This window comes from Thermobia domestica, chromosome 6, assembly GCF_964235325.1.
Source record: "Thermobia domestica chromosome 6, izTheDome1.hap1.1, whole genome shotgun sequence".
Classification (NCBI taxonomy): domain Eukaryota; kingdom Metazoa; phylum Arthropoda; class Insecta; order Zygentoma; family Lepismatidae; genus Thermobia; species Thermobia domestica.
This window is the reverse complement of record NC_137459.1, coordinates 73228386-73240591: the sequence shown is the minus strand read 5'-3', so window position 1 is coordinate 73240591 and position 12206 is coordinate 73228386. Positions and strand designations below refer to the sequence as shown.

Here is a 12206-nt window from a genome sequence, read left to right as displayed (position 1 = left end):
TGTTCATAAATTGTATACACTGGTAGAGAGAAAAGTTAATTCTCTTCAGACAAGCATAAAAATTACAACAAAACTAAAGTAAGGATGATTTAATTTGCTGAAGGTCAACAACAGGCGCACAGTATTTATACTTTATCTCAACCTGTTTTCATTGACTAAGGCTATCATGCGGAAATTTATTTTTCCGTGAAGTTTTTAATATATCTTTAAACAATAACGATTTGCTCCAGGAAATTCAGTTTATTTATCGGCACACTACACGAGGGAAAACGGATACAAAAGATGCACATTAAAAAAATGTTTCAAATTCTCTGAAAGCAGTCGTTTTCACCAATAATAAAGTTGTTGTTACTAAAAAGTACATGAGTGTTCCGTTGTATTCTAGATTAAAGAACAGCATAGATAAAATCTTGACAGCTTGTTACATAAAACCAATTTTTAAGTCTCTGGAAAACCTGCAGAAAAATTTTATCACCTAGAAAAACTGTTTCACAAATCCAAGAGTCAACTCTGAAATGTATTACATGTGGTATCAATGTAATGAGTGATTTGTAGAAATGATAAAGCGCACTATACATGCCTGGGTGAAGAGCATGTCAGGGATTCAAGGAATGCTCGTCTTTCGGTCCTTAGTCTTAGCTGTCCAGACATGTAGAAACTACCCAACAAACAATGAATGAAATTGAGGTAATAAACAAATAAAAAAATCAATACAGAAATAAGTTTTGAGACTTTCCTTATGAAATGTAAACATCAAAAGTTAAACATTCCTTTTGATAAATTTATTTATTTTTAATAGTTGATAGACTTCTTTAATATGCACAGCAGCAGCACGTGCTTAATCATTTCTCACATCCTGTATTAAAATAGGTTCTTTCCTGCGAGCTCGAAAATTAATGGTACAAGGTTAATTGTGACTGAATAAACATAATACTTTAGTGTTTTTAATATGTCAATTATTAATTTGTTTATATAAGTCCTGTTCGTCTATACAGTGTCGTTTTATTAGCTATAGGTTCACTTAGATTAATGAACAAACATGTTGAACTGAAATTCAGTATTAGTAAAATGGTTTACTGATCTAGTTGAATATTAATTGTGAACACTATATCATATGATAAATACCTGCAGTTTCTATAGTGTAGTCTATATTTCTGTACTAACACTTTCCCTGTGCTAAAAGCGGTACTTTTGTCTGTCACTAACGTGATCGTTGTTTGTAGAGTTTCTTTATTATAATTTAGAAAGAAATCCATTATTATCTGTTTATATCAAATAAATTGAAGTTTCAATATAATATAGTAGAACCAAAATACATCCCTAGAAAATCTCCACTTTATTTCGCAAAAGTAAACAAAACTATAATTGTTTGTAAATAGTTAAAAATTAGTCATGATATTACATTTCTTAACCTTCAAGCAATTACACCTTTTATTTTTCTGTTGCTTTATATGGGCGTACCGTGTTTCGTGTAACCTAGCTTTTCCGAAAGCATAAGTAAAATCTTTATATCATGCGACCTTTATATATATACATAATAACATTATAATAATATTAACGTTCATAATAATATATATAAAACTAGCTTTTAAACTTCCGATAAACCTGAAGGAAAAATTGACCAGCTAGAAGAAGAACTATTTTGCAGATCCAGTAGTGATCCATCTAAGTTATGAATTACATTGATTCGTTACTTCTACAAAACACACCTTCACTTGAACCAGAGGATTCGTATAGTGTTAAAACATAAGAATATATTATTTCGACCAGCACAACAAAAAAAAAATGATTATTCGTTTATGAGTTTATGTGTAAATTATTCTCAACACTGGTATGTACATAAGACACACAACATTCCTTTATTTTCAGTGGCCTTAAACTTTCAAACTCCTGGACAGATGATGGATCTGTACGACGGGCGTTTTCGTCAAAATGGTGGCTGTGGTTATGTGTTGAAACCATCTGTGATGAGGGAACAGATTTCTTTTTTTAGTGCCAATACCAAGGATGTAATACCTGGGATATCACCACAAGTACTACATCTTAAAGTAAGAGACTTTCTTCTTTGCTTAGTGTTTCTAACTTTGTTGCTTATGCGTGCAAATATGTAATGTCTTCTTTGTATTACATGTATGGTACACTAGTACTTAAAGGTCGTAGTGTCTACCTTTAAATTCTGTTTTCGAATATTTGGTGTAACTGTACGTGTGCATCCGTGTGGCAAGGGGATGGGGGATAAAATATAAGTAGTACTTTATAGTGCAATTTGATTTGTTTTCTTATTTATGTTAGAAGTAAATATCTACTAATATACGTTCCAAGAAATATGAAGCTTAAAAGAATAGCAATATATTAGTGGACACTTGGAGAAATGAAATGAAATCTTTGAGTTTTACGTCCCACGGTTATGCCGGTTAGGCTAAAGGAGACGGTGATTATGAGAGATGAGTGAAATGGTGGAATGAAGAAAGTGGGAGGAAACGGGAGAACCCCGAGAAAACCCACGAGCACGGTGTTTGTTCACCACAAAGTTCACTTGGCGGGGGCTGGGATCGAACCCGGGACCCCAAGCACCAGAGGTGAACGCTCTACCACTGAGCCACCGCGCCCCCTAGTGGACACTTGGAATAGTGCAACTACTGCCATATTAGTTTCTATATTTCCTTCAGTAACTGTCAAACTATAACAACCAATGAATATTATTTAAATAACATGTTTAGTTTATTGAGGTATGAAATTTTGTTGGACATTATACTCCTTTAATTGTTTTCTTTCTTTTCTTGCTTTCATTTTTTTTTAAATAAGTAATTTCTCCTTAAGATGTATATAACATAATTCAAACATAAAATATTTTACTTCTGAACATTTCTTGATATATATAATTCGGTACGGATTCTTGAGTCATATAAGGTACAAGTGGTGCTTTTGTTTTTAACAGTAAATGTTGCTCGATTGGCGTTATGCAGATTTGTTTGAAAATATTGACTGACCTGCCAATATAATATAAAGCCGTTTGTGTCTACTTCCGAAAAAAAAAAAAAAAATAATATCATTTCAATAAGCTCTACATGAAAAATCCGCTTCAAATTAACATATATTATCTCACCATTATCTCCGGGCAATAACGTTATGCATGAGGACGGAAATCAATGTTTCGGCTCCTTGCCCACACAAATGAAAAAGATCCTGAATGGTGTCTCATATATTAAAAAAAATATCAACCAGCAGTTTGCTCTAAAATGACTCTTTGGCCAAACTGGAAACCTTTGCTTTAAAGGAGGTACATTATACTGTAAGACTCTCTTATAGCTAGGCAATGATTCTGTAAACAAAAAAAAAAAAAAAAAAAAAAAAAAAAAAAAAAAATCGTCATTTGAGCTATTAAGTAGTTATTGTGAAGAAGATAATAATAATCTGATGTAGACCATACACAAATGACTAGAAACTACGTACCTACCATTGGACTTTCAGCGGTACTATGACTACAGTTTATGGTGTATCAGCTTTCTAGTAAGAATGACGATACTGGTAGTCTTTTATTTTATTTTATTTTTTATTTTCTAAAGTAAAATAGTTATAACAATTATTAGTTTATTTTTTGTGTAGCTTGGTATTGTTACGATATTTCATTCCGAGATATCTAGGTTTAATAGCATTTAAGTAGCTTTTACTATTTTTCTAATTAAAATGATTATTCAGTTTATATTATTTTGCTCTTGATTGGTATTGTTAGTTTTGTATTTCGCGATGAGCGTTGCGAAAACATTTTCCCGGTTTCGACTTTCAATCTCTCTTTTAAAATAAAAAATTGTCAATACTTGTGCAATTTGTTCCGTTCTGTCAAGTACAATATACTAACGTTCTGTTGTCTAGATCTTCAAAGAGATTACATGTTGATTAAATTTACATGTTGATCCTGTTTGTTTTGCAAAAAAAAATTATTTGATCACATTCAAATATAGTTTTTTTTTTTTTTTAGGATGTCGGTTTTGGTTGATGATAGGTACAAGAAAGAAAAATTTGTTACAATACGAAATAAAAGCAGTTACAAAGATTTGTTCTAAATGTGCTATACCCTTTCCATTTTATTTTGTTTTACTTCATTTTATTTTTACTTTTATTATTATATTCTTTTTACTTGTTTCTTTTTGGGAGCTTGATTTTTCTTCCTCTAATTCTTACCATTTCAAATCCGCCAAACCACAAAATAAACTGATACTACCTTTGAAATAATATAGTGTGAAATATTTTGCTGAACAATCTCATTATTATTACTTTAGGATTTTGTCATATCACATCAGAATTTATGATTGCGAAGAAACTCATAAATTTTCTTATCGTGATGATAAAAATTTTAAGTTTGAAGTCACAATTAACGTTTGAAGCAATTAGAATTCACATAATTTTTTGAGTGTCACTTCATGCAGATTAAAAAAAAAAAAAAAGGAATACAGAAATAATTGACTTCAAAGATAGAAGAGAATTCTGGAAATTTAAACAAATGCAAGTTCTTGCTTGAAAATCGTGATTACTCATTTATTTATATTCAACAAACATGAGTCAGATAAGAGTATGAACAGTACATTGAGAAAGTATCGAATTTTAAATACTTATTTATAATTGCTTATTTACTACTATTGAACTCATGTCACAAAGAATAACAGTCAGAATAATTATTCGTAAGTGTCTAATCCTACACTATTAATATTGTATAATACAGGCTGATTATAATTTAAGTCTCATTTTGAAAACACTGTAAAAGAAGAACCACTCATCAGAATGTTTTCAAATTTGAACTGAATATACTTGAAGAAAAGGGAAACGATATGGCATAAGATAACAAAAGTTCCAAAGTGTGTCAATAGATGGCATTGTAAGCCAGACAGTAAGACACACTTTTCTTCTAGAATTTATTGCTCGCATGGAAGTGGACAATGAATGGCCATGGAATATTTTGTGGACAGACGAAGCCCATTTCCGTCTCCAGGATAATTAAAAACCGATTTTTCCCATCCAATGATACGACCTTGCCGTGGTGGATAGGCTTTCCATTAACAGTGCCACACCTGTTGAATGACTTGGAAGTCATTTTACTGTCACAAAACCGAAACAATAATGCACATTGAACAGTACAGTTGGTTTAATGTGCAACTCATGCCAAAGCCGTCGTATTTCAATTCGAAATGTCACTTTTAGATGAGTCCACTTTCATTTTCTTATGCCATACCGCTTTCCTCTTCTTCAAGTATATTCAGTTCAAATTGAAATCATTTTGACCAGCGGTTTCTTTTTTTACAGCATTTTATTGAAAGTGGTACTTTAATTATAATCACTCTGTACATTCGATCAAATTTAATTTAAATTGAAAGAAAAAGAAGAAAAAATACTCGGAAGGTTTAGATGTTACAATTTAATATTAATTACTGATCATTTATGTACCGTACAACTGTAGCTGCATTTTGTTTGTAAATTCTCATTAAATCATCGTAACTTTTCACACAGATTAAAGAAAAGCACATAATATGTGAAAGTTTAATTTATTCTGTACACGAACAGTAATATCTGGTTTCTCTTATTTAAAGGGGAGAAACAATATATTAAAAATACTAGGCAAGAAACATAAATACAACATTTTAAAGAAGAGCAATTCGTTAGAATGGAGTGCATTTTAATATAGAAAGAAAAATATTAATATTTGCATTAGCAAAATAAAAATGCAGTTGCTCTTCATTAATCAAGTCGGAGTTTTTCTTTCGCTGTGAAGGATATAAAAAAAAGACAATAAAAAATGAAGATAGAAAGAACTAAGCTAAATATAGCACTTTCATTTGATATGTTTAGTAGAGTAAAAGCAAGACGAAAATGTTAATAAAGAGAAAGAAAAGAGAAAAAAATAAATAAAAAAAAAATTCCGGGTAAACTAACAAATAAGAACGTGAATATTTTAATGAAAATAAAACTAACGTTTACTACGAAACTAAAAAGAGATACTACCTCCATTTTCATTCCACTCGTTTATAGTGACTATCATGCCTTGTTTGGTGCACGCGGTCCCGGGTTCCATTCCCGATAGGAGAGTATTGAACGTATTACAGTTGCTCGGATTCCATCTTAAATTGTATGTCCACGTTCCATATAGACTTGGTGCTAAAATGAGACGCTAAACTTCAACAGACAAATAAATAAACAAAATACTGCCTACACGTAAACTCATAGTCTAATGCTATTTAATGTCCAGATACGATAACTTGAACTTAATATTTTGGAAACGGCATTCCATAAAATAAATTAAAAATAGAAAGTCTTAGGCAAAGCTAGTTTATCTACTTAAGAATTTGGACGAATATCAGTTTATTTGATTGAAATTAAATTGTTCTACTGAAGCAAAATATTTTTGAAGACAAGTTATGCCACAAAGAAAAAGTGCGGGGTTTATTTTGTTTCTTGATCTATGAAAAAAAGAATCAACTTTCTCAACTATAAGATAATATCAAAATAACGGAAAAAATCTAAATATCTTGAAATAAGATAATATAGAAACTGATGTGCAGATCGTAGAACACAAGGAATATAAATATAATTTCAGTCGAAGTTGACTAAAAATTATACGGTGAACACATATGTATATTGTTTAGTAAGCATAAAGTTTATTATTATTATTATTATTATTATTATTATTATTATTATTATTATTATTATTATTTATTATATGATGAGTTATTAAAAACAAATTGAAAGTAAATTACACTGCGTATAAATATAAAATTATCATAACCCTAACAGAAATTTCATTTGTACTTCAATGTATCTTGTATTCCTAAATTCTTTGTACACAGTATATGTAGCAGTGATACATTGTGAATTATTATTATGTATTAAAATATTCGTTTAAAAATGTAGTAGTAAAAAAAAAAATCTCTTTATTCCGAAATTCTATCTGTTTGTGGATATGTGCATTACAAAATAATGAATAACATATTTCTGCTGTTTTCGCTTTGTTCCGTCTCAATCCATCAAAAAGCAAAATAATGGGTATTGATTTCCTCTTTCATTTGATTTTCGTTGGGAATTCAAGGAAAATATACATAAAGGGTGAACCTGAAACATGTGCACAAACTGCGGGAAGTGATTCGTGACATTAAAACTAGTTAAATGTGGCTATGCACATCAGAAAAATGGCACATTAGGCAGTTGCGCAGACTGAGATAGTTTATGCACATCTTTCTGTTCCGTCCCAATTGTCAGGATTCGATTGTCGATTCCACTCGATTCGATTGTCACTCGTACACGAAGCGGAATTCGACAACATGCACGATGACCTTTTGTCTTCTTCTGATGTCATGAATCACCTCTCGGAGTTTGTAAACATCTTCTGTTCCTCCCCAATTGTCACGATTAGACTGTCGACTGCAAGTTGGCACCCCTGTCACTGGTACATGACGCGGGATTCGATAACACACAAGAGGACTTTTTGTCTTCTTTCGATGTCATGAATCACCTCCCGGAGTTTGTGCACATCTTTTAGGTTCACTTTGTATATATTATATCAGTTTAGCTGAATTCATCTGATGGGAATCAAACTGGACATAGTGGCAGACCTTTATCTGATCTATAAGTGTGTGCAATATTATGTTGTTCAGATTTTTGGTTCCCTAGTTACTGGCAGTCGAATTTTGAGTAACTTTTTCGAAAACGAAAGAACATCAGCGAGTCTCAATCGATGGGGTTAAAGCTTGAGATTTTGATAAGACCTTGACCTGTTATATAAGCATTTGAAACATCATTGTTTGCAGAACTTTGGTTCTTAAGATATGGACAATCAGTTCTTCCAAACCTAATCCAATATCAACTGTTGCAGTTTAATGATTCCACCATTTACGCTTGTGCATTTTCCTAGCGTCCCTTATATGAGACACTTCATTATGTCATAATCCCTGGCTATATTACATTGATATCATAAATTATAATTATACTTGACATCTTGGACAGCGTATATAAAAGGATTTCGAAAATTTAATTTCTAAGACCTTCAAGGAATATCTGGGTTAGTATAATGCTACTCTAGACTTAAGCATTATATATTATACACAGTTTTTCAGTGTGTTTTGCTTTTACTTAAACGCAATATACAGTGTAACGTCAACAGAAAATAGTTAATTTAAACGCGTATTTCTATATGTAGCAATAAATGAGCCAGTAGAAAATACTGAGTATTAACATATACGTATATACGTTAATATACAAATACAGTATATATATATGTGTGTGATATGGAATTTCATGAGTTCTATATTCTAACTAACATCAACAATTGGTTCACCTAAATTAGCTGAAGTGTAGTGAATACTAACAGAAAATTATAATAATTTATACATCAGTTCTCCAATGTGCAATGAAAATTAATGAAGATGGTTTTTAATCTTTTTCCAAAAGAAAATAATAACAAAAATGATTAATCAGAAGAAAAATCTGTTTATGGGCAAATGTGTGATAACATGAATATAGGACTTCATAATGGATGAATGAGAAAGAGCAATTCTGCTTTGTCTACACTTAGAAATATACAGTATATATTATTGAAGATAGAAGTGAAACTATATATTAGAATTATTTCGTATGTGATACTCAGAAACGAATTGTGAAACAAAAAGTAAATATATTAATTAAAATATTCAAAGAGAACTAATGAAAGCATTCAATAATTGTAATTTAGTACATTGGACAGAATCACATTACATCGAAACGGAAAGCTTCTAAAATGTTGGCCTCAAAAATAATGAAGCAAAACATTGCGCGTGTACCGAAAAGGCCTAAAAATCGGGACCTCTTGCGTATAAAACCAGATACAATATTGTATAACTTCCCATGGCAGTTAAGATACATTATTCCAAACTGAAAAAAAAAAAAAAAAAAAAAAAAAAAGTGAATGAACAAGTATATTACTGAATGAACAGTAATGTAAAGAATGAAGTCTCTACAACATAAAGGAAAAACATTTTTGATCATTCAAATAATGCTCGGCTCGTTGAGTGTTCTGAAATTTCAAAACCGTCTTTATTGAACTACCTAATGAAAGAAACCAAAAATTTAATTCTAGAATTACTAGTACAATTATTATAAGGCACACGGCTCCAGAATATGAATGTCCAAGAAAGAAATATATCTATGTCAGTAGCAATAAAAGAACTATATCTTTCAGTAGCAAGGGAAGATAGGAATATTCAGATATTCTGAATACTTCGTTTTTCTACATGAAACTAAGTCATACGCAACATAGAAATACATCAAAATATAACGTCGATGAGAACAACAGAACATTTGAAAAAAAGAAAATAAATAAAAGGAAGTGCGTTATGAAGAAAAAGGAAGCATAGGATAAGAACGTTCCTGGCCATAACACAAACCCAATAATTGGCTTGAATTGGATATACTGAATAAGGAATATAAATATGCAATAATTTAATTACAAAATTAAATATAAAAGATACACGTGAAAGAAGAAAATGCAAAAACAAGATTCCTCGGACTATAACTAGAGTATCAAAAAGAAGCCAATCAGTCTTGATGAGTCTGTGTCGTCTAAGTTTTATGCTGGCTGATTTCAACTCTGTGCTCTAACCTTAGATTAATTTGTTGGAACCTGTTTACTTTGTAAAGTAATACGTATAATAATTGCTGTTTGTTTCATATTATTGTATAATACAAATTTTTAGTGATCAGATGATTTAGAACATATAACATGTTGGCAGGGTCTTTGATGCTTTTCTAACGACTGAGTTTTCTTCAAGTATTTTCTTGGATAAATCGAGTTCATTACTGTTGTATTTATGGAATTAATCGAATATACGTAAATTAAAACAAAATATTGTGGTTTCTGAGCACGCGAGACTTTTGACGAACAAATGGCACACATTGGCTGGACAAATGCAATCATGCAAGTAAATGATGCATAGTCAATGCATTCTAATAGAATACGATACCTTTTAATTCAGATAGCTTCCTAATTACCTCACAATACTATGCCATGTTACCATCGATATGCTACCATATCACAAGATAAATCTGTATCATAAAGAGAAACCTCTTCCATTGTTAGAATATAATGTATTTATTAACATATTTATATCGTGTATTGATTTCATTGTAACTGTGCACTACAGAAGGAAATTTAAACTATAAAATAAGTCGTAAAATAAATGTGCAGAACTAAACATTCTTATATGTTAAAAACTCGAATCAAAGAAAGATAGTCATTTCCACTTTCTAGTCACACTTCACCAATTAATTGCCGTGTTCATAGTTGCATCTTTGAGACTTAAGAAAATGACTCCTTTGAAACAAAAGTTACACTATCGGCAGAAACCGTAGAATATCTTATAGTATATTCTTACCAGATATATTCCTACAAGATAAAGTCTAACACAAATGTTACCTCTGCATATAAGTTTACGACCCCATATAGGAAACGTTTTAGTGAGGTAGCCCAAGACACATACTCTCAAATGAAGAGTTTGTCACTGATATCAGCAGAGTATTCGCAGATTGTAGCAATTCTTTAAAGATTTACCTTACAGTTTACGGAATATTTTAACCTTAATCTTAAAAAGGAAGCATTTTTATTCATCAACTTTAGAATCACATACGTTTATTCTTCCTGACTTTCTTCATTTTCATTTTATGTTGTTAGTTTAAGATGTTGGGTATGTTACTTTATTTTGGTTTGGAAACGTTGCAGACGTATTGTTAAACAATACCAACCAAATTTCAAGAAAGGAAAGAAGGAAATAAATAAATAAATAAAAGAATTATATACATATCACTTCACTTTTGAACGATCAAGATCAGTGACTGAAAGAAAGAATCAAATCTTCTCAAACAGATTATCTTTCTAAGCTGTTACTAGATATAAAAGAAAAAAAATGGAGAATGAATTGTTATTTTTCTATTAAAACTTATTTGTACATTGTCGGTGACTAATATGAAAGAAATAGTGTATGTTAAATCGTTTGTTCAGCTTTCTGCTAATATTTCGACTGCTAATATTTAACTTTGAACTGTATAATATTTCACTAAATATTACGTACTTTTTGTCTTTTTTTTGAATAATATTAAGGAACTTGCAAGATTTCAAATAATCCTGAAAGGAATTCAGTCTATTTTCAGTTTCGATAGGTAAAATAACTTGAATTGATATACATCGTCGTATTTACTGATTATAAGCCGCATCTCTAAAGTATAATCTCATACTGTAATAAATGAAACTTTTATAAGTAATAACTCTTCCAAATTGTTGTCCTATAGTTTGTAGTGATAAACCATACTAAAGTTTTTATTGCTTGCTTTGTGTGCCCGTTTCTATTAATATTTATTATTTCATACAAGAAAATTTAGAATTACATGTTGTGGATAATATATATGAGAACGGGAAAGGAGATTCCCAGAAATAGGATTTGATATGCCGTGTCAGCAACATAGGTATTAATGTAGCTTTTAGATATTTTATAGTTTTGCTTATGTAACGCTTATTAGAAAAATACTGTTATTCAATCATTTTATGAGTAAACAAAAACAAAAAAAAGTCTTTTTCAGCCCAAGACTATGGTTGGCTACACAATATTTAGTCAGCATATCAGTTTACATTGCCACTAACTTCTGGTTTTCAAGACCAAAGTTCACCACCTCTTAAATCAATCATTATACCCCTTAATTTAGAGACGTGTTCTTTGAATCAGTGCATAATTTGTGACAGAGGAAATTAGTTTATCAACTATATAGTCTCACTGGACACTGAACAGATGATATGACTGTAACTTGATTACAGGAGATAAAGTTATTAAGCCGCTTATAGGCCAAATTTTTGGGGAGATCGCGGCTTATATTCGTGTGAATACGGCATGGGGTTTCTATTTTCTTGACCCTCTATTACCAATCTTGCAGATAATCAGTGGCCAACATTTACCCAGGCCTAGGGGTTCTACTGCCAAAGGTGATGTGATAGATCCATACGTTTTAGTACAAGTATTTGGCATTCCAGCAGATTGTACTGGTAAGTATGTGTCATATAGTTGTCGTCGCCTTAGAGAATTAATGTAGATGAAATAACTGTTCTTTACAAAATTAATCATTATATTCGTATCATTTCTCCCTTAAATTTAAAAATAGGAAATAAGGGAATTCAGTTTCAAAATAATAAATATTCTTTTAAG

General features: G+C 30.8%; 1 protein-coding gene across 1 annotated transcript in view; it reads left to right on the top strand.

Moving 5' to 3' along the window:
- LOC145688051 (inactive phospholipase C-like protein 2) overlaps positions 1-12206 on the top strand; it is a 662718-nt gene that overhangs the window by 599216 nt on the left and 51296 nt on the right. Inside the window, exons 12-13 of the mRNA XM_081761756.1 lie at positions 1870-2048; positions 11938-12046. Of these exons, the coding sequence (XP_081617882.1) occupies positions 1870-2048; positions 11938-12046 (288 nt within the window). The remainder of the gene's footprint in view (positions 1-1869; positions 2049-11937; positions 12047-12206) is intronic.